Source organism: Aquarana catesbeiana, linkage group LG04, assembly GCF_042186555.1.
Source record: "Aquarana catesbeiana isolate 2022-GZ linkage group LG04, ASM4218655v1, whole genome shotgun sequence".
NCBI classification, from domain to species: Eukaryota; Metazoa; Chordata; class Amphibia; order Anura; family Ranidae; genus Aquarana; species Aquarana catesbeiana.
This window is the reverse complement of record NC_133327.1, coordinates 509,340,773-509,365,293: the sequence shown is the minus strand read 5'-3', so window position 1 is coordinate 509,365,293 and position 24,521 is coordinate 509,340,773. Positions and strand designations below refer to the sequence as shown.

At 40.1% G+C, this 24,521-nt stretch overlaps 1 protein-coding gene across 2 annotated transcripts in view; it reads left to right on the top strand.

The window, feature by feature from the left end:
- The window catches only part of LTBP1 (latent transforming growth factor beta binding protein 1), a 548,083-nt gene that overhangs the window by 484,058 nt on the left and 39,504 nt on the right, over positions 1-24,521 (top strand). For both annotated transcript variants that reach the window (XM_073627728.1, XM_073627727.1), the window contains 3 exons: positions 8,609-8,734; positions 18,551-18,673; positions 20,776-20,919. In XM_073627728.1, the coding sequence (XP_073483829.1) occupies positions 8,609-8,734; positions 18,551-18,673; positions 20,776-20,919 (393 nt within the window). The remainder of the gene's footprint in view (positions 1-8,608; positions 8,735-18,550; positions 18,674-20,775; positions 20,920-24,521) is intronic.

Below are 24,521 nucleotides of genomic sequence, written 5' to 3'. Positions count from 1 at the left end.
AGATGGCAGGAGCCCCAAATTTCGACCAGTGGTGGGGTAGGACTTCAGTTACCCCCCCCCCCACACACACACACACACACACACACACACACACACACACACACATTGACCCCAGGTTGCCGAGCTATGACCCTCGAAGCTCGATCATTATTTTTTTTTTATGTTAATGGCAGGTGAGTCTGCCTCACCTGCCTCACCTGATTGCACGTCCTTGATACAGACTGATTTTATTGTTGTGGGTTTAGTAACACTTTACCTATGTAGTGCAAGTGCCTGCCTGCCTGCCTGCCTGCCTGACTGCCTGATTTGGTATATATTGAATGCGTGGTTTAGACTTCACCAAATGTATGTTTAGATTCACCAAATGTATGAAATGTAAGGACAACGGCGAGTATACAGAGATTGTACAATCAGATTGTATCATGTATGGCCAGCTTAAAGTGATTGTAAATGCTGAATTAAAAAAAAAAAATAAATAACAAACATGTTATACTTACCTGCTCTGTGTAATGGTTTTGCACAGAGCAGCCCCAATCCTTCTCTTCTTGGGTCCCCCGCCGGTGCTCCCTTGCCGGCGAGCAAGCACACACAGAGCATGGCTCGGTTAAAAGTCAGAAATGGGAGCACCCCACTCCTAAATGTGTATTTTCACAGTCAAATTTTAAAAAAGTCCATCATATGTATATGTGTTCCCATTCCACAGCAACTTAAAAAAAACAATAAAAAAAATGTCTTACCTTTTTAATTATTTTGGAGCAGGTTTATACATAGGACTGCCAGCTATTATTAACAAGTGCAATTAAAAAGACAACCTGAGGGGAAAGTGCATATACCACAATGTACCAAATTCCTGAGATTTTTAACCCCTTGTTAGGGGAGGGGGCAGAGGAACAAAGGGAGCTTGCTTAATAATTATGGTAGGGGCACACCTTTGGGATGTTCTGCTGGCTATCATTGGGGCCCTTTAACGAAAGTCCCAGTTAACCTGCATGCATTATAGGTACAGTGTAGGTTTGGTATAGTCTCTACACAGGTGCAAGGTAGATGTGGTTCAGATGTAAAAAAAAAAAGGTAAAAGTTTGGTATAGGGTTGATATAGGTGCATCAAGATTTGGAATAAATATGGTATAGAGTACATTATAGCTGCAGTATGGATTGGGTACATTTGGTGTCCTGCTCTCAGTGGCTCAGTCCCTGCTAGCAGTATCAGCATTGGGCAAATAGGCCTCTCACCAGCCCCCGGGATGCATGTGACCACTTGCTGTAGAAGGGGGCCTCCTCAGTCTCTCCCCAAAAACCTCCAGTGGTCAGCAGTGGGAAGTAGAGGGTGAGTGGTCTCTCTAATGCAGTGGAGCCGGTGCTGTGATGTGGGCTGCGCTGCCCTGCCCCCTGGTGCCCTCACTCCCAGTCTCAGGCTTGGATCTCCACTGTTATGGTCTCCAGACGAATATCCAGACAGAGGTGCTCTCCCTCTAACTTCCTCGGTGCTAAGCGGAATAACTTTCCCAGACAGTTTAATAAAAATCCTCTCTCCACTTCTACTCCACAGTGCATATTGGGGTCTGTAGTGTAACTATTATAGTGTAGACATTCTCAGCGGTCTGCAGAGAAGTCTATGGGCTTTCTTGGCTTTAGCTCACCCCCTGCTGGCTAGAGGAGGATGGTGCGGCATAACATTAATATCACAGTAGCAGAAGAGAGGTGAATAGAGAGCTAGGTCTCCTTCTCAATGTTGTTGTAGCCCCACTGGCTACACATGTATTTCTGAACATCAGCTGCTATATGATTTAAGTATACCTATATATATGCATGTATTTTTGTTAGTTGGATTTAGCAGTGGAGCGAATACCTACGCTCTATTATGCTTGATTTGCTATGACATACTTGGATATGTGTACCTATTGTAAAATTGTATGTATATGCCTAATATAACTTTATTGCTAAAGCATTTTTGTAATTTGGTGTGCTTACTCTATATATTTAAAATTATTGTACTAACAAATTGGTTTAGGCACCCTAAAAAAACCTTTGTTGGTTGCTAAATGGTGTATATAATAGTGGTGTGCAGACTTTCATTGCTCATTTACAAGGGTTAGAACTTCTGTCAGTTTTTTCTGTGGCCTGATTGGAGTGATATATTTTTATGTCCTGCTGCTTAAAAAATTTACATTAGGAAGTTAGGGTTAATATGAAAAAGTGACACAGATAACAATACAAATACCATTTTTAGTAGAGGAAAGCTTAAATTCCTACCTAATTTATATTGTGCTATGTTCCTGTTTAAGAGTTTCCCTCCCTTCCAAACCTGGTCAAAATATTGTTATTAGGACAGATAGCGAAGGAAAATATAATTGATGACAAAATAAACCCAAAAAACTGGCAAAGACTAATACACACGGCCGGATTTTCAGATGGAAAAAGTGCGATCGGATTGTGTTGTCGGAAATTCCGATCGTGTGTGGGCTGCATCTGATTTTTTCCGTCGGAATTTCCGACACACAAAGTTTGAGAGCAGGCTATAAAATTTTCCGACAACAAAATCCGATCGGTTAAATTCCGATCATGTGTACACAAATCCGACGCACAAAGTGCCACGCATGCTCAGAATAAATTAAGAGACGAAAGCCATTGGCTACTGCCCCGTTTAAAGTTCCAACGTACGTGTTTTACGTCACCGCGTTCAGAACGATCGGATTTTCCGACAACTTTGTGTGACCATGTCTATGCAAGACAAGTTTGAGCCAACATCCGCGGAAAAAATTCATGGATTTCGTTGTCGGAATGTCCGATCAATGTCTGATCGTGTGTACAGGGCATAACACTTCCCCACTTTGTCCAAAACCACAATACATTTGGATGGAGGCACACTTTAAATAGTTTTTATGTGTACATTATACATGTTCTACTCTTAATGTATTCTTATGAAATATAGTTGGTAATATACTCCACCCTGTGGTGAACAGACTTAAGTGCAGGACATACAGTGCAGCTCCATTTCATACAATATCAAGAAAACCAGAGAGAAGTGCATATAACTGCAATTATGTGATGCTAAATATATAAACCTTCTTGCATAAAAAAAAACTTAGACTTGAGGTTTCTTGATAAGGAATTCTTTGCTGGGCGATTTTATTTTAGAAATAGATAGGGAAAAGTCAACATTACAGGAGACATGATGTAAATAATGAACAATAGTGAAATAGTGTTCCCCGTGTCAGCTTAAGATGAGAGAAGGTAAGGAGGTGAAGGTAGCAGAAAACAGTAAAATCAGCTTGCTCATGGTGGAGCAGTTGAACTTTCTGGGAAACAATACTGTAAAAGGTCCTTATGAAGTAGGACACTATGTAGCCAAAGTTAGGTTATGTTGTGAGAGGAAGAGGCCTTCTGTGGATCTAAATTTTGAGTGTATACCCAAAGAAGGCATGCATATAAATGAATCCTATCATTGCAAGCTAATAGGTCTTTAAAGGTACCACACCCAATATAATATAAAAATATCAATTTTTTTGTACAAAAAAGATCTATTCGCTTATAATGATAGGATTCATTTATAAGCATGCCTTCTTAGCTTGCAATAAAATAGTTGGGTTTCTATTATCTTTCTGTGTCTTTTATGTGGGGGCGTGGTACCAGTAAATCCATATGGACATTGAATCTCCTTCCCATTTTTTCTTTGTCATGTATATAAATTATTTTGTTAAGTCTGCTGAATTCCAGACAATGTGGAAGGAATCGGGTGGGTAGTGTTGTAGAAGGTATGGTTGGTAAGAGGAAGGGTTAAGAACTAGAAGGAGGAAGGAGGAAGGAAGGAGGAGTGTTCAGCAGCTGGATGTGTTTTGGATAGCATGTCTACCTAGTACTACACATTAGGATTTTATATTAAGATAGGTAATTGTGTAGTTTGGTCATTAGAAACTCATTCTATAGTATTTCTCTAATTTGGTTGATGAGATATTTTTTGATTTTATTGGAATTTTCTTTATATAGGGAACAAATGAAGCTCCTGTTGGTTTTGTTCCATATGGTTTGCCATGTTCTGAGGGGGGTTAAACCACACAGGTCTGCTTCCTATTTTAGCATTTAACGATGCTTGGGGGAAGGGTTGTTTGGTAAGTTAACTAGGATTTTATAAATGTCAGAGATTAACCCTTTCTTGGATAGTCCACATTCACATGTCAATTCTAAGCATGGGCAGAGCTGCTGGGCTGGTGAGAGAGTTTGAGCATAGTGTCTGATATGCAAGTCTGAATAGAAGGCTTAAGGGGGTTTGTTAAAAATTATTTATTTATAATATGTACAGTGGGGACGGAAAGTATTCAGACCTCCTTAAATTGTTCACTCTTTGTTATATTGCAGCCATTTGCTAAAATCATTTAAGTTCATTTTTTTCCTCATTAATGTACACACAGCACCCCATATTGACAGAAAAACACAGAATTGTTGACATTTTTGCAGATTTATTAAAAAAGAAAAACTGAAATATCACATGGTCCTAAGTATTCAGACCCTTTGCTCAGTATTTAGTAGAAGCACCCTTTTGATCTAATACAGCCCTGAGTCTTTTTGGGAAAGATGCAACAAGTTTTTCACACCTGGATTTGGGGATCCTCTGCCATTCCTCCTTGCAGATCCTCTCCAGTTCTGTCAGGATGGATGGTAAACGTTGGTGGACAGCCATTTTTAGGTCTCTCCAGAGATGCTCAATTGGGTTTAAGTCAGGGCTCTGGCTGGGCCATTCAAGAACAGTCACGGAGTTGTTGTGAAGCCACTCCTTCGTTATTTTAGCTGTGTGCTTAGGGTCATTGTCTTGTTAGAAGGTAAACCTTCGGCCCAGTCTGAGGTCCTGAGCACTCTGGAGAAGGTTTTCGCCCATGATATCCCTGTACTTGGCCGCATTCATCTTTCCCTTGATTGCAACCAGTCGTCCTGTCCCCGCAGCTGAAAAATACCCCCACAGCATGATGCTGCCACCACCATGCTTCACTGTTGGGACTGTATTGGACAGGTGATTAGCAGTGCCTGGTTTTCTCCACACATACCGCTTAGAATTAAGGCCAAAAAGTTCTATCTTGGTCTCATCAGACCAGAGAATCTTATTTCTCACCATCTTGGAGTCCTTCAGGTGTTTTTTTAGCAAACTCCATGCAGGCTTTCATGTGTCTTGCACTAAGGAGAGGCTTCCGTCGGGCCACTCTGCCATAAAGCCCCGACTGGTGGAGGGCTGCAGTGATGGTTGACTTTCTACAATTTTCTCCCATCTCCCGACTGCATCTCTGGAGCTCAGCCACAGTGATCTTTGGGTTCTTCTTTACCTCTCTCGCCAAGGTTCTTCTCCCCCGATAGCTCAGTTTGGTCAGACAGCCAGCTGTAGGAAGGGTTCTGGTCGTCCCAAATGTCTTCCATTTAAGGATTATGGAGGCCACTGTGCTCTTAGAAACCTTAAGTGCAGCAGAAATTTTTTTGTAACCTTGACCAGATCTGTGCCTTGCCACAATTCTGTCTCTGAGCTCTTCAGGCAGTTCCTTTGACCTCATGATTCTCATTTGCTCTGACATGCACTGTGAGCTGTAAGGTCTTATATAAACAGGTGTGTGGCTTTCCTAATCAAGTCCAATCAGTATAATCAAACACAGCTGGACTCAAATGAAGGCGTAGAACCATCTCAAGGATGATCAGAAGAAATGGACAGCACCTGAGTTAAATATATGAGTGTCACAACAAAGTGTCTCAATACTTAGGACCATGTGATATTTCAGTTTTTCTTTTTTATTAATTTGCAAAAATGTCAACAATTCTGTGTTTTTCTGTCAATATGGGGTGCTGTGTGTACATTAATGAGGAAAAAAAAGTAACTTAAATGATTTTAGCAAATGGCTGCAAAATAACAAAGAGTGAAAAATTTAAGGGGGTCTGAATACTTTCCGTCCCCACTGTATTTATATAGCAGCAACAATATTGCACAGTGCTTAACATATTGTACATTCACATCAGTCCCTGCTCTCATGGAGCTTACCGTCTAAGGTCCCTACCTCATATGTATACATAAACATGTTAGGGCCAATTTAGACAGGAGCCAATTGACCTACCAGTATGTCTTTGGAGTGTGGGAGGATTTTAGAGAAACCCATGCAAGCACAGGGAGAACATGTAAACTTCATGCAGGTAGTGTCCCAAGGGAACCTAGTGCTGTCAGACAGAAATGCTAAAATCTAAGCCACTATGCTGCCACAGAGTATTTATCCTGAATTTCAAAAAAAGAAAGCAGTCTCCTGTTCACTCCATCTACCAGGTGTCCTAGTTTGATTAGGGAATGCTCACTCCAGTGCTGAATCATAGAATGTGTGTTAGGAAGGCTATACACGGTTCGAATCTTGGCCAGTTCAGCAGTTATCTCTCTAAAAATGGGAAGTTGTGCTCATACAAAGTGCGCAATATCGGTGTTATGTGAACCCCAAATTTTTAAGAGAAGCACATTTTTACATGTAGGGATAACAGGGTTTTAACGGGAGAATCACAGGTTTGGCCATATTAATTGAGTGGGATTCTGTCTTAGAGGTGTTGACTTTGTAGCTTGATAATGAAATTATAGGTTAAGGGGGGTTGTTAGCAGTTTGGTCAGGTTCAGTAAAATACCATTGGTATACCATAAGTGCAAATTGAGAGTAAATTTAGTGTGTTCCTGTCTAAGCAGACAGTCATTGAGTTGCCATTGACAGCATTTGAGGTGCATAAGTGTGAGCTGAATGATTAGAGCAATCGGGGTAAGGTTCAACCATGTAATAGGTTGAGTGGTCAGAGTTGCTGTGGGGCGGGGAATGCCCTGGCCACAGTTGATTAGGCAGCAGTAGATGGGAGTGACAGCTTCCTGCCAGGTTTGGTCCATGCCCAAGTTTGGACCAAACCTGAGCTGACGCTTAGTAGGCATGAGGAGTGACTTACCTTAACCACTTGAGCTCTGGAAGATTTTACCCCCTTCCTGACCAGGCCATTTTTTGCGATACCCACTGTACCCAAATAAAAATTTTGTCCTTTTTTCCTACAATTAAAGCTTTCTTTTAGTGGTATTTGATCACTTTTTTATTTTTTGCCCTATAAACAAAAAAGGCCGACAATTTTGAAAAAAAAACAATATTTTTTACTTTCTGCTATAATACATATGCAATAATGAAATGTCTTCATCAATTTAGGCCAATATGTATTCTGCTACATATTTTTGGTAAACAAAATCCCAATAAATGTATATTGATTGGTTTGCGGAAAAGTTATAGCGTCTACAAACTATGATATATATATATATATATATATATATATATATATATATATATATATATATATATATATATATATATACACCATAGTACCCCCATATATAGTATAACCAAAGAGTAAACTGTGTTCCTAGGTTGTGCTTACTTACTGTGGGGGAGGTGCTTTGACTAGGGGAAGGCAAAGATCTGTGTTCCTGCTTGGCAGAAGCACAGGATCTGTGCCTTCCCTTCTGACAGAACAACAGTCTGCCTTGTTTGGCCATAATAGGTGTGCCTGTTGGTCAGAGTGTGTGGAATGGAGTGAGCTACAAGAGGTGTTTTCTGGTAGATACCAAGATTCACAAGGTCTTGTTGAGGAAGAGCTGTAGAGAGGAGGTCCCAGCCAGGGAATAGCAGGGTTGGTATATTAAATCTTTGCAGAATGTAAATTAGTACTCTAGGAAGCGTAAGGTGGTGTGACTACCATCTCTGGCTGTAGGGCTAAAGGGAAAATCTCACCAGAACTGAATGTCATTGTCAGATAGGGTTGTTAGAGGAGCTTGAAGAAGCTGTATAAGTGCACTGTTAAATTCCATGGATTTCATATTGCATGCCTGTTTTATTAGCATGAGCAGCAAATATTTGTCCTTGGTCACCTCTAGTAGTCCACAGACACGTATGTCGTTCCACCTTCTGTTGTCCACATATTCTAGATGTCACTGAGTATTGTGGAATGCAGTGGCATGTGTGACTGTACGGTCTTGGAAATATGTCTGTTCTCGTTTAATGGACTGTAGATACTCTTTCTGGGTTTCCACTCTGTCTGAGAGGTAATGTAGGTCCCGACAGAGTAAGCTTACTTTAAACAGTGCTAAAGTTGACATAAATTAAAATATCAAAAACAAAAACAAAACTTAAGTTAACAAAGTTGCTGGCATAGATCAAAACAGAGTAATTAAAAGGGCCGATAATCCTTTCCGAGATTAAACATTCTACCCCTTTCTATGCTGGCTATCCGAAACCCTAGACTTGATCCTCATGATCTGTTCTGCACCATTCTGCACCTTCAGTATCTCAGTCTCATGAATATGTGCCTAGGCCTTCAGACATGTGACCAACACAATAGTGCTCTATCTATCTATCTATCTATCTATCTATCTATCTATCTATCTATCTATCTATCTATCTATCTATCACAGAGAGGTCGGCTTATATAAAAAACAATTTCTTCTCCCTAAAAGCAGTTAAGTAACAATCTAAATGCAAAAGGCACTTGCAGGTGTTTGCACATAACATTTTCCAACTTTGGTTTATATGTTTGAATATTTGGTGTTGATAATCTCTTTGATTTATTGTTTCAGATATTAATGAGTGTGAAAATCCAGAGCTCTGTTCTCCAAATGGAGAATGTCTCAATACTGCTGGCTCATTCCACTGCATATGTGAACAAGGATTTACTACAACTCCTGATGGAAGATCATGTGAAGGTATGCTGTTTACTTTGAGGCACCACTTGGATACTCAGGACTAATACTAAACTAATTTATATCAGTCACTGCACTTTGTACATTATTGTAACTCTATGGGGTTGATTTACAATAACTGAAGAATGCAAAATCCAGTGCAGCTCTGCATAGAAAACAATTACAGTTTTTTGGGGGGTTTTTTGTCAAAGCTTAACCACTTCCCGACCGGCACACGCCGATGTACGTCCGCAGAATGGCACGGCTGGGCAAATGGGCGTAACTGTAAGTCCCATTTAAATTCCCCGCTGTGCCATTGCGTGCGTGCCGGTGGCGGAGCGCGGGCACGCCGGCTGGGAGCTCCTTGAGTCGGGTCGCGGGTCCCGTGGACTCGATCGCCGCAGGGATACCCGCGTTCGCCTCACGGAGAGGACGAACGGGGATATGCTGATGTAAACAAGCATTTCCCCGTTCTGCCTAGTGACAGTGTCCCTGATCTCTGCTCCCTGTCATCAGGAGCAGAGATCAGTGACGTGTCACAGCTAGCCCATCCCCCCCTACAGTTAGAAAACACTCCCTAGTACTGACTTAACCCCTCCCCGCCCCTTAGTGGTTAACCCGTTCACTGCCAGTGTCATTTCCACAGGAATCGGTGCATTTTTATAGCACTGATTGCTGTATAAATGATGGTCCAAAAAATGTGTCAAAAATGTCCGATGTGTCCGCCATAATGTCGCAGTCACAATAAAAATCGCTGATCACCGCCATTACTAGTAAAAAAAAAAAAATATTAATAAAAATGCCATAAAACTATCCCCTATTTTGTCATCGCTATAACTTTTGCGCAAACCAATCAATACAATTTTTTTTTACCAAAAATATGTAGAATACATATCGGCCTAAACTGAGGGAAACATTTTTTTAATTATTTTTTGGGGATATTTATTATAGCAAAAAGTAAAAAATAATGCGTTTTTTTCAAAATTGTCACTCTTTTTTTGTTTATAGCACAAAAATAAAAAACGCAGAGGTGATCAAATATCACCAAAAGAAAGCTCTATTTGTGGGAAAAAAAGGACGTCAATTTTGTTTGGGAGCCACGTCGCACGACCGGGCAATTGTCAGTTAAAGCGACGCAGTGCCGAATCGCAAAAAGTGCTCTGGTCAGGAAGGGGGTAAATTCTTTCGGGGCTGAAGCGGTTAAATGAACAAGCTGAAGTTAGTAGCAGATTGGCTACCGTGCACAGCTGTGCCAGATTTTGCACTCTCCAGTTTCAAATCAACCCTTTTGTCTGACTGGGTGTTCCTCTATATAAAGCCCTAGTGATCTCTGACACTACAATCCTCTTGTATGGAACATTTTAAAGAACAGTTCTTGTTGGCCATAGTCATAATTATATTTTTATTCTCCTATTATGTAGGTTTTATTGGGAGAATCTAGTGATTTATTCTAGGGCTACACATTTTTTTTACTGTTTAATATTTAAGAGTACAAGTGGTAAGGATTGTAGGCCTCTGATTCAACTTAGTGGAAATTTCAGTATATTAATATTAGTTGGTCCATTTCCTCTCTCCCTAATTTAACATTCAGCAAGTTCTAAATTCACAGAATTGTGAATCTGTGTTTTCACTGGCAGAAAGGAGAAAATAAAGCATGGAAATTAACACTTGACCACTACAAAACTGATCTGATGTCAGTAATAAGTCTATGGCAGCGATGCACAACTTTAAAAAAAAAAAAAAATTGCCAGCACCGTATAGATAAACCCTATATAAACATAGAACATAATTCTTTAAAGCAAAATTTTAGAAAGTAAGTACTGACTAAATGTTTGCATTTGGCCTTCTACAGACAGGTCTTAAACAAAGGTTTATAATTAATTTTATTTCTGTCTAAATGATATCCAGACCACAAGTGTGTTCCATTTTAAATATAAAACAGCAAACAGTATGAACACTGGTGTTCATATATCTGCAGTCAAATGCAATTCTCACACTGCACAGTCCAAGTTTAATCCTAACGTTACCCCAAAAACCCCTAAATCTTTTCCCAGAAAATTGTAAAAATGAAACAGAATCAGCTTAGTAAAGCCAGGTGTTAAAAGTAAGAAACCTCAAGTCCAAGGGAATACCCTCACTGTCAGCCCAAAGTCAATACAAGAAAGCATAAAATCCTAGACACTTTATAAAAAATTTACAAAACTGAACTTGCTTTGTAATATGTTTTTCATATAGCCATCATACAGCAGTTCTGTGGTTTTTGATTTTTTTTTAATGCTGTCACGATTAGAAATTCCAATTCTCTCTATGTTTAACTTGTCTGCTGTCTCTCTAGTTTTCTGTCGCCATACCTGACTGTTCGGTAGTCCAGCAACCGATTCAAAGCAGTTACCACATTTTTAAGCTGTACAGACATTTTCCTCACTTGAAATGTATTGTAGTAAGTGTGGAGCTAAGTATTGGCCACATTTGGCTGATAATTGATCAGGTGAAAACAGTTTATTTACAATATGAGCACATCTTTCAGTATTTGTAGTCCATATACAAAAGCTTTCATTCTTTCCACACAGTCAGGATGTTCAAGTGACCAGCTGTCTCGGATTTTTCCAACGCTTAAGCCAAATTTTAGAAATATCTAGTTGTCTATGCTAGATTTTGTGATGAGAGCTTATGTATATAGCTTTGTTTAAACTGTGGGTGAGAAAACTTGTGTGACAAATTTAGGACAGCTACCTACAGGTTACTTCATAAATCAATCAAACAATTTAGAATAGGTGTGTGCAGGGGGTGTGCCAGGTGTGCCTGGGCACACCCTAATCACTACGTGTGGTGTAGAATCCCCCTACTGCCCGAGCTTCCCCCTGTGTTGCCCCCACCTGCCCTGCAGTGCTGCTGGCTTCCCTCCTCTCCTCCCTGCTGCTGTGGGGGATATTTCAGGATTGAGAGCAGCGGAAGGGGCCAGTAAATATGTCATTTTCCGGCCCCTTCCTTTTCTAAATGAACACAGTGAACACAATCACTCACTGTGTTTATTCATAACCGAAGCATAGTAAACAGTGTTTACTATGCTTCAGATGGTGAATAAACAGGAAGCCACTCAGCACAGAGCACTTCCCATTCATTCACTGTCCTGTGCAGCTGAGGCTGCAGAGAAAGGCATGTGTGTTTGAGCTTTGGGGTGCACACCCTAATGCAATAGGCTGAGCACACCTATGAATTACTTTATATACAGTACTATGTTCAAATAGACTAAGTGGAAACCAGTGATTTTATATATATACGCTGGCTTTGATTAGGATTTTCATATTTAATTTTTGATGATATCCACCAGGTTTTTTTTAAATGTTGCCCCGTATTTATTAACTCTGCACACCCACCTATATTCCTGTCTGCTTAGATAGTCATTAAGTTGTCATTGACAGCATTTGAAGTGCATGGGTGTGGATTGAAAGCTTAGAGTGACTGGGGCCTGATCCTGATCCCTGCTGCAAGGCAGGGAATGCCCTGTCCACAGTTGATTGGGCAACACTGGATGGGAGTGACAGCTTCCTGCCATGTTCAGTCGAAACCCAAGTTCGTACCAAACATTTGCTCATAATTGAGGGGCATGAGGAGTGTTTTGTTGGAACTTTCAATAGGTCCACCTAGCTTATTTCAGTATCTAGTGGTTAAAAACAAACACTGTTAAAAGGACCATATTGCTCGAATTAAATCCCCTGTAGGTCTGTCTTTATCAAAATGCACCACTATTATTCACATGTTTTGTAGTACACACAATCGGATTTTCCGGCAACAAAAACCGTGGATTTTGGCTCAAACTTGTCTTGCATACACACGGTCACACAAATATTGTCAGAAATTCCGAACGTCAAGAACGCGGTGACGTACAACACGTACGACGATCTATGTGAGTTTGCAGAAGTACTGGCTGATCCTATAACAGGACAAGGTTTTAAAGGGACATCAGGAGGAAAGACAGATAATTACATATTGCAGGAGAAAAAACCTACTGCATAGTCATTTGTGAAAAATCCAGACAGAAAGGAAGAATCCATATAGTAGAAACTGGTTGCCTGGTCCACCCAAGGGATTACATAAATGTGGTCATTGTAAGGAGTGTAAATACATGCCTACTTGGAAGGATTTTCAAAACTCCAGAAGTATAGAACGGATAGGAGTTAAGGCCATTCTAAACTGCAGCTCATCCGGATTAGTATATGTGGCCAAATGCCCATGTAATTTGGTAAGTGTGGGAAAGAATATAAGATCAATGAAAATAAGAATTCTTGAACATATTGGAGATATTGCCCTAAATAGGAATAACCTCATGCCACAGGATATGTGGGAAAGACATGGAGAAAAATTGGATCACCTGCAGTTTTGGGGTTTGAAAATGGGAAATTGGGACCTAGAAAGGGTCCTAATTGATTGAATGAAGGCTTTACACCTACTCCTTTTATATAAGAAGTGAGAAGATAGGGAGGTAGTGAGTTGTATTTGTAAGCTTCCCCAAAGATTAGAAATAAAATAAGTAAAAAGACTTATATAAAGTGGTTGCAGTTGTGAAAATAACCTCTAAAGGGCGTCAGAGCATTATATGGGTTTCCTGTGGGATTTAGGGAAGTCAATTATGCAAAAATGTGATGACGTAGCTCACAGATGAGACAAATATAGGGGGGGTATGCACAGGCTGGAATTTAAAGCAGTGGTTTGTCAGGCTTTAGGGAGGTCAGTCAATAGTCCATGCCTGAAAACAGTCAAAGGATGTCACAAACAGCAGTCTTCCCCTATACCCCTATTGGGAGGTATAGGATTGCCCACCATCTAAAGGGGTATTTTATTAATCCTACATTCAATTAATGACTTGTTTATGACAACTATATGGAGTAATCTGAGTAATTTGTATTCTAATCATTTCTGTGGGATCCTAACATATCCCTATAGATAATAATAATATATGTCAGACCCTATGATTCTGTAGGTTTCAGGGCCCGGATCTGAACCTGCGAACTTTGTTGTGTCAGACAATGCCTTTTCTTGCTGAGCCACCTGAATGCTTGTTTGTCTTGAACTTTGAACCTTTTGCTCTTCTCATGAACTTAAAGCCATACCATGCTCTTCCTGTGTGCCAGATTATTGTGCTCTCTCTAGCCAATATCCCGCTTTTGTCACTACTGCTGCTGTTTGTATCTTTGCTACCACTCGTTACCAACCCTTGGCTTGTTCCTTGACTATGCTTCTGCTTGATCCCAACCTACAACCTCTTGCTTGGCTATATCAGTTACTGGACCCCGGCTTGCTAACCTCCTGGTGGGACGATCCTGAGGACTGGGACTTGGTACTAACACACAACAAAACCCATCTCCACCATCAGGAGCTCTTGTGAACATCGGTTAGTACTTAGACTCCGCACCTCAGGCATCCACCAGGGTGACTTTCTTCTGTACTTATGTAGCTGGTCGATAATCCCTCACCCCTGCTATAGCTACTGGCCTCCGAGCCTGACTCCAGATTGTGACAGTAAAATTGTGACTGAAAGATATTTGCATACTCTGAGAGGTGTAGAAGACATGCATAAAAGGATGCATGCCAGACCTGATTTTCATTAGTTTGTGACAGTTACTGATATGATTACCCATTGTGACTAACAGCCCCTTTCAGTTCAGGGCAGAGTCATAGATTGTGTTTACCTGCTGCCTAGGTTCTAGTGTTTGATGTTTTATGTGGTACACAGGGGTTAACCACTGGTTACACCATTTCCCAATCTGGGGAAACATTTAAAATGTTCTTTGCGATGTGTGGGGTGGTGTGAGACTGTTACATTGAGAGACTGCATGCAGACTATGTTGGAACAGGCCTGCAGGTCCAGGCAAAACCTCCTTGTTTCACAGCTAGCCATGAATATTTTCCTGTAAGTTGGACTGTTCTGACTCAGACCCCAGCAAGGGAATCTCTTTTTTTTGTATGTGATGCAACAGAGATGAATAAACACAAGCAGGAAGCCCTTAAATGCACTTTGGCGTCTGGAGTACCTCTCTGCAAGTTCCACATTTAAAGCTGACCCCTAACACCAATAAAAACGGGTTTTCACTTTTTTTCAATGCAAATCTGGCGACTTCTCAAGCTGAATTCAGCCACACTGACCAGAGAATTCCTGTTGAATATTTATCTATTCTGGCTGGTATTTCAAGAACTGTTGTGAAGTGGTTTTGACTGTAGAATCACTAGAGATTTGCTGGAAAGAAACACTTTGACTTAATGTTGATCTTGTTACCATCTGGTGGATACGTTTCAGTCTTTAAAAGGCTCTCACCGCAGGTCTGCTATCTGCATTAAACAATATATTTGATGCTCCTGCAGACTTCTGTCTTACATCTTAAATCCTTCTGTGCACAACAAGTAAAATAATACAGCTCTTGTGGAACAGACACATTATGTAAGCACAGTTCACTTACTGCTGGGACTACAGATGAGAAGTGCAAGTTATTAACAGCTACTGTAGGGGTATTGCTGCCAATTTTAACACATTATTTTGTGGGGCCTTTGAATTGTTTTGAATAAATATTGGAGAGTGGGAGAAGGATGTGTGTATCACACTGAGATGGTACAATGTAAAGTTTAATTGTGGTATATAGACCTCTTTCAATATTTTTGCGCATTGCATTTTAATGTACAGCATATGAAATATTACAATTCTTGCGTTTCAGCTAGTCCTCAGGGAATGTGATCATAGTTAGTTTTTAAACATATCATATATAGAGATAAAAGTGATCAGCAGGATGAATAATCTTGATCTACATCATTGTCCTTTTTTTTGTCTGTAAATAATTGTACCCACAAACTTTATAGAAAAAATTATTTAATGATTTACTAAATTGGAAAGCACAAAAGCTTTGCATGTGCTAAAAAAAATGCTCAGTTTTCTTCTAATTTATGGAATGTTTTTTGCATGCACCAATATGTGTGAATATTTTCCAATGCAAACTTAGCTGTGTGCACACACTTGAAACTACCAGAAAGCAATGAAATTCAAGAGAAAACAGGGAGGAGAATGTTCCTGGAAAGTGATTGCCGAGCTTTGATTGATGTAGCTAGACATGTTGTCAGGAACCATGGTACACAGGGGTATTCTATATTACCCACCAATTTAAGCATTATAAGACAATACAAAATAGAATAACCTTAGGAACACCAATATTTGAACTTTTTTTAGAAAAGCTTAAAAATATTACAAAAAAAATGCTTAATTTAAAAACATTTACATGCTGCATAGCCCACTATGTTCCTTGTGGACTAAATCAAATATTAGACCTCTAAAAAGGTATATAGGTTACGTAGTTATATTTAGGAGAATACAAACACATTTTAATTCCAATAATTCCGGAGAAACTGCAGAAGAAACTGAGCTGCTTCAATTATGCATTAAACATCCACTTTGCAGCTAATTCATCTTTTTGCTTCAGATGTTAAAGTGCGCATCTAACGCGGTAATAATCTTTCATGCCACAATGTTTCAAGAAAATCATTTGAGGCCAGTGGAGTGAGGGAATTTTAATAAATCAGCTTTAAAAAAAGGACATGTAGCGGTATGTTCACCACTTGGTTACTTAGCAATCCACCAATCACCCTGCTGCCAGACCCCCATCTATCAGTTAAGACAATGAACAGTCATTTGCAGAGTTTTGTTATGTTTATTTCAGGATACAACTTGACTGGGAGAAAGAACAATATGAGATGCCCATAGTATTTAGCACATTATCAGAAGTTATTCAGTGGCCTTGGCCTTGCAAACTTGAACGCACACCTTGCACCCCCCAGTCTCCTTCCTTTGAATAACTTCTCTACAGACTGTTGCTCCTTCTTTTCTTGCACAAATCCTTCTGCAAAACTACTGACATACTATTTCTTCACTTCCATTGGGACAAGAAAGAATCACTATGAATAATTCCTCCTTGCAGACCATAATGGTATTGCCTATGCTAATCAAAGAGCCAGAAGCCTACACAGCCTCTCCCCGATGGCCCAGAGAATCAGACAGCCACACAGTCTTTTGGAAGGCATCACCATTATGCTTAACCAGACCAGAGATACTTAGTACCTCTCCACGACAGCCTGACACATGTTAATGGGCGGACTACTGCTCTCAGCCAGTCCATGACTATCAATGCTGCGTTCCCCGGCCACAGCATTCTGCACTACTCTTGGATAGCTTCTCCTTGTTCAGTTCACACTACTTTGCTACTACTTTGTTACTTTTGCTACTTGGCCATTCTGTATTCCCAGTCACAGAACGCTGATCTACTCTCCGCCACTTTACTGCTACTTCCTCCGTACCAATCTTGTCCAGCATACAAGTCCTGTGTTCCACTGTCACAGCAGCTCGATACCTTTCCAGAGATGAATATCTTTATCTAGGACTCCCTCCTAGCGGTACCTCCATCCCTCCTCCACGCTCGGCATCCACGTGGGGACGCCCGGAACAGCAACTCAATACTCCATTCTGTCGTGACCTCAGCTTATATGGGAGGCCTGACCCCTGCCAATACCAAAGGGTAATTGGTCAGAGCTCCTCACATGAGCTGCCTGCCACTCAAACCTCAGATCCAACCTCTCGTCCAGAACAATCCTTATGAAAGCAGGGGAGGTTCTTCTGAGTCAGAGCACAGGTGACCACACCTCCCACTACACCAAACACTCCCAGTCCCAAATCAAAACAACCAGGCCCAGCCTAAAGCACAGGCCTGGTTAAATTTACCTGTACTTGAACCCTGGGCAATAGAAAATTACTAGTCTAGCACCTACCTTCAGGTAGAGGGTACTACATTCACATGCAAAAACAAGCCAAATAAAATGTTGATGAGAGGAGTGACCACTTTAGTGGGGAGTAGAGGCATGTACAGGACACTACGCTTTATCACAATCTTCGCTTTTATGCAAGTCAAGCAGTAGATTCAGCATAGATAAAACTGCCATTGATTCAGGTTCACAAAAAGAAGTTTCAACCAAAGTCACAGCAATTGACACAAGAAGATCTCTCTCCACCCCCTCGTCTAGGAGGAGGGCTGAATAATAATCCCTCTTGGGTGTTCTTGCACACCATGAAAAGCCCTATCCAGGAGACTACCTGGGACACTCAAAGCCAGGACATGGTCCAGTCCAAGTTATTTCCAGTCCGGCTAAATCAAATGTTTCACATTTATATCAAATGTCAGAAGGCATATGGGAGCATTCTTGTGAAAAGGTATCTTTCTTCATCCACCAGTCATGTTACCATCTTCCAATCAGCACAGTATTCAACTTACACCAGATACCATGAAGTATCTGCAAATACAACTTTGTTCTCTATAGCTCCTCTTCCTGAACACTATAATGTACACTGTACCTATGCAGACACAGTAAGTTGGAGCTTTGGTGTCTCCCCCATATCCTGTATTGCATTGCACGCACCCTACTGACCTATGGTGCCAAGATATTCCAGTGGTCCTTCCAGTACACCTCAGATATTGGCCCTGCAATTATAAATATTTCAGAAAACAAAACGGAGCACAAAATAAAAATACATTCCAGGAGGACCATATAATTTGATCTAGCACCTGGATTTGAAAAGCTAACCATAATCCTTTCTTTCATTTTTTATTATTTTAGCAACTGAAAATCTTTTTGTTCCTGAAAATAAGTTAGATATTTATTTAACTTAAGGAGACATATTGAAAGAAGTGTGGCGCTACCATATATGTATGCATAATTTGCTTGTTGTTGATTTTTGTCACAAATCAGTGTATAGGGTGTCTTGTTATATTTGTGTCATGTCCTTTATTCAAAAACATGTCTCATTTTCAGATGTTGATGAATGTACTAATAGCACGCTATGCAGTCAAGGGTTTTGTGAAAACACCAATGGTTCATATCGTTGCCTCTGTTACCAGGGGTACCAAGACTCACTGGATGGGCAAGGGTGTGTGGGTAAGTTGTCAGTTTCTAACCCCTGTTTTAGAACTGGAATATAAAAGCATGCATGTCTGTAACATTGCCACATATTATAATCTCTGTATTATATCTTGTAATTACGATCTCAAATTTTGTCTTGTAATCAATTTGAGCATTTCATGCGTAACTATACATTTTCATGCAGCATTGAAAGGGGTAAAGAAGCAACAGTAAAAGGAAAGTAAATTTGAAGTTACAAAGCATATTGATTTTACAACATCTGGTACTGACTTCTATACCAAAGACACAAGGTGCGAAGTTACTTAGTCCAAAGGACACAATAGTCATCCATAATTAGAAAAATTAAAGCTGGCTATGGATGGATCAAAATTTGCCCAGTTCAGCAGGGACTGGCCAAATTTTGATCCATCTATGGCCGTTTCTGCTAAAGAGAAGTGAGTCTAACAATCAACTGCTCTCGAACGAGAATGTTGTAAAATTTCCACTTGATCAGCACATGCATCCAATAGACTGCAGCACTGATCAGTGTATTCTGGCAGCAGATGAGTCCCTGCTGTCAGAATACAATAGCACAGGATTCCTTCATCCACCTTAATTGTGTGGCTGGGGGAATTATTATTTTTTTTAATTTTGATCAAGCGGCTTGCTGATCAAAAAAAAAAAAATCTAAAGCCAGTGATACAGTCATATATGTGCATGAGGGTGAAAACCCTTCTGCGTGCTGCTCCCCCACAGCCCATCCTAATACTCACCTGAGATCCCTCTTGATCCAGCAATGTGCACGAGAGCCTCGGCGGTCCTGGGGCTCCCTCTCCTTATTGGCTGAGACAGCAGTGGGACCCATTGGGAAAGAGTGGGGGGTGAAGTCAAGATGTGGCTCTATGTGTCTTATGGACACACAGAGCAGGACTTGGGAATGAGCACACGCCAGAACTCCCATAGCAAGCAGTTTGCTATTGGGGGCACTGGTCAAAGGGGAGGAGCCAGGAGCACCAGCGGGGGACCCAAGAAGAAGAGGATCGGGGGTGATCTGTGTTTGGTTTTTTGTTTTGTTTTTAAAAAAAGCCAAACCTTTAATACCACTTTAAGGATTAACCAGGTTGAACTGTTTTAGCTAGATGTTTTCTATCTATGGTCATCCAGGTGTATCTGACTGTGCCCCCCCCCCCCCCAATACAAAAACATTAAGACTGTTTATGCAGAGTATCATATGGTGTTTGGAACATCTAGAAGATATCTAATGTCTAAATCTGAGTGAGATATTTTTTCTCCAGATAAGCATGTCTTTTGTTGCATGAGTGCTTATACTTATGTACGAAGCAAATGTCCTAATTGCATTTCCACTTTTGTTTTGAAGGAACAATAGGTCATATTTTCTTGTCTCTGTAAATGTCTTTTAAGGCTGTTTGCTGAGGTTTGAGGTATTCTATAGCTATCTCATTTCTTATATGATGATTGGAGAACAATCTTCTCATGTCAGTTTTTTTTTTCATTCAACCCACTGGATGAAAAAAAACAAAAAAAACAAAAAAAACAAAAAACAAACAGTGATGTGTGATGCAGGGATCTCTCCTGCTGAGCTATTATTGTATTCTGACAGCGGGGAGTCCCCCCATCACAATAAATTGATCAGCGTTTGCAGCCATTGGCCACAAGCGCTGATCAAATGCTGTTTTTTCAGCAAGGCCATCTGACCATTCTGCTGAACAGACAGCAGTTCACATGTACTGAAAGTCGTCCGGTTCCTGCTGAATTGATTATGAATATTTTGGCAGGTGAGAATGTGCTTTAATAGTGTTTTGTAGCTGTCTGGCATTCCGTTGTGAATAGGGACAGGGCAAAGGAAATAGTCATGATTGTTGGAGGTTTGAGAATTTTGCTTTGACATACTGCATACTTTTCTGGATTGATACTTTAGCACCAGCAGTGCACAATAAGCATTTCTCCACAGTCAGGAAATTCTAGTATTTATTTAATTCAGCTCACCAGCTATAGGATTTAATTGTGCACATGGGGGTTTGCTTGTGCCAGCAACTTTGCTGGCATAAAAAGAGCAGTTCTGTGAAGAGCTGTCAGTAAGAAGGAATGTATCCTTATAACAATTCTCCATTTTCCAGATGTAAATGAATGTGAAATGCTGAGTGGAGTCTGTGGTGAGGCCCGATGTGAAAATGTAGAAGGCTCATTCCTCTGCCTTTGTGCTGATGATAACCAGGAATATGACCCGATGACTGGGCAATGCAGATACCGCAGCATACCAGGTAAAGCAAATAATTACATTTCTGTTTGACTTTTTCGAAAGAAAAAAAAATTAGTTCAAATCAGAGTAACCTATAGAAACCACTCCAAAGTAATTAGTATGGATCGGACTTCCACAGAGTGGAATCTGGTTACTGCACTTTTCATGTAGTTGTTTTTGCATTGTTTTATTTCACAAGCCTGCATTTATTTCTTTGGGGCCTATTTATCAATGTCATAATATATATTTCACTATTTTGTTAGGAAAAATATGTTCCTACTTCTTTATAAAGCTGTCCTGAGTAATGTCTTCAAAGTATTTCAAATAAGATCAATTTACCAGAGCAAAGCCTATTATACACATAACATAAAAAATTCAGAAAGTTTTTATAAAATGGGTGTTTCATCAAACATCTTGCAGATTATTTACACGCACGGACACCAGAAGTAATCCATTATTTTAATAGAGATTGACCTAAGGTGATTTTGACACTTAAACAGAAATACCAACACAGGAGTCACCAGTAAAGAAGAAGTTAATGATGAGGTGATATCATCCTCCGAATTCTGTTCACAAACTGACACTTCTCTTTCTATTCTTACATCTTGTTCAAACTGGGCTTGATTTACTAAAGGCAAATAGACTGTGCACTCTGCAAGTGCAGCTGCACTAGAGCTTAGTAAATGAGCAGAAGCTCTGCTGAATTCCATCGTCCAATCATGTGTAAGCAAAAATGCGTTGTTTTTTTTATTTACCTTGCATGTGATTGGGTATACTTTGCAAAGTGAAGCTTTACCTCATTTACTAAGCTCTGTAGCAACTGCACTTTGAATAATGCACAGTCTGTTTACCTTTAGTAAATCAACCCCGCTGTTTTCATGCGATTCCCACTTGTTCCTGTGCAGTGTGTGTTGACAGACCATTCTTTTGAATGGACTGTATAATTCACTAAACCATGGGAGAAGTAGTGCTTGCACTACTTTTAATCACACACTGCACCAAACTGCATGTCAGCAACACGCATCCTGTTTTAGGGTAACAATGCTCACTCATTGTACTGTATCTATGAAGAAGCAGAATTATTAACGTGGAACAGAACTACAGAACACCTCCACCATCATCTCCACAACATAAAGAGAGGTGTTTTGTAGCCCACAAAAATAGCTGGAAGCAATGTAAGTTGTCAGATCAAAAAAAATCTGGCATAACTATTTTTTTGTGCTAATTGAACAATTAACCTACTTTTAATGGTATATGTAACAGACCAAAAGGGAGCAAATGTGAGAAGTTCAATATTAGGGTTTACTGTGTAAAGCCAGGTTAAAGTGTATGTAGATGACAGTGTTTGCAGATTTTCCATATAGGCTATTATCTAATGTCTATGTTAAAATTTTTATCTAGATGCCTATATGCAAAGCAAGCTTACTAAGAACAGTTTAAAGTGGCATGCTGTTTATCATTTCTCCCTAAGTAGAAAAGTAGATAAACTGATCTTACCCAGAGCATAGTTTGCCTGCCAAAAAAATAACACAATGGGCACCTATTCAATCATGTTAAGGTAACTCTGCTGGGAAATGAGCAGTTGTTTTCCGTATAGACTAATTGGATATTGTGAAATTCTTTCTTTGCAGCTGCTGCCAGTATGGTATTTATTTCACAATTCCTAATAATTAAACTTGGACTGGTCACATGGAAAGAAGGAATTTAAAAATTAAGAGCATTAAAAACAATGGATCCATAGGAAGGTCTATTCAGTATTTAGATCAAAAGCCGCTTTAATTGAACAAGATTTTACTTTCTTTATTTCTAATTAAACAGTAACTTAGTCATTACATCCCTTTTGAATCCATGGAAAATACCAGTGGTTTGTTCTAGATTAAATGAACTACAATATTTGATATATATGGTTGTGGCCTAAAGTTTTGAGAATGACACAAATATTACTTTTCACAAAGTCTGCTGCTTCAGTGTTTATAGATCTTTTTGTTAGATGTTACAATGGTATACTGAAGTATAATTACAAGCATTCCATAAGTGTCAAAGGCTTTTATTGACAGTTACATTAAGTTTATGCAAAGAGTCAATATTTACAGTGTTGACCCTTCTTTTTCAAGACATCTGCAATTCACCCTGGCATGCTGTCAATCAACTTCTGGGCCACATTCTGACTTATGGCAGCCCATTCTTGCATAATCAGTGCTTGGAGTTTGTCAGAATTTGTCGGGGGTTTTTTGTTCACCCGCCTCTTGAAGACTGACCACAAGTTCTCAATGAGATTAAGATCCAGGGAGTTTCCTGGCCATGGACCCAAAATGTTGATGTTTTGTTCCCCAAACCACTTAGTTATCACTTTTGCCTTATGGCAAGGTGCTCCATCGAGCTGGAAAAGGCATTGTTCATCACCAAACTGTTCTTGGATGGTCAGGAGAAGTTGCTCTTGTGGATGTTTTTGTACCATTGTTTATATATGGCTGTGTTCTCAGGCAAAATTGTGAGTGAGCCTACTCCCTTGGCTGAGAAGCAACACCACACATGAATAGTCTCAGGATGCTTTACTGTTGTCATGACACAGGACTGATGGTAGCGCTCACCTTTTCTTCTCCGGACAAGGATTTTTCCGGATGCCCCAAACAATCGGAAAGGGGATTCATCAGAGAAAATTACTTTACCCCAGTCCAATCCTCAGCAGTCCAATCCCTGTAGCTTTTTCAGAATCTCAGTCTGTCCCTGATGTTTTTCTTAGAGTGAAGTGGCTTCTTTGCTGCCCTTCTTGACACCAGGCCATCTTCCAAAAGTCTTTGCCTCACTGTGCGGGCAGATACAATCAAACCTGCCTGCTGCCTTTTCTGAGCAAGCTCTGCACTGGTGGTGCCCCGATCCCGCAGCTGAATCAACTGTAGGACACAGTTCTGCGCTTGCTGGACTTTCTTGGTAACCCTGAAGCCTTCTTCACAAATGCAGTGGAAATTTTTTTGTATAGGATTAAGTTCATTTTTATGGAAAAGAGGGACTTTGCAATAAATTGTAAGTCATCTGATCACTCTTCATAACATTCTGCAGTATATGCAAATTGCCATCATAAAGAAAAGGGAGGAGCAAAAGAATTTGCTCCGCCCACCTATGGAGCCAGGGCAGACTACATGTTAAAAAAATGACAGTTATTTAGCAAATTTTTAAATAAAATTTTTAAATATTATTGGCTAAAAGGCAGGTCACATGTTAAGGTGGCACGAGCTAACCCTTATATAAGGAATTAATACTGCATAGGAACAACAGACAGCGCAGGATCAGCTGAGAAGAAGAAGCATCCCACCCTCCCTCCCATCGTCGAGGCCCTTGTTATGTGGTTTGGTCCTTTTCTCAAGAAAAGGGACAGTTATGGCACTATTGAACATGTCTTGGTATTAACTCGAGCTGTCATGGCTGAGTTATAGTGATAGTTTACAGTAAAAATAAATGAGTGTTGTGTATTAAAGAAAATGGACATGTTTATTATTGTTATAAGTTGGTAAATAAAATATAATACCAATAATGAAGTGCCCCGGCCATTCAAATCCATTGTAGTATTGGTTTATTATTGATCAATTATTATAATTGTAAATGTAATTGTTCTGCATACGGTCC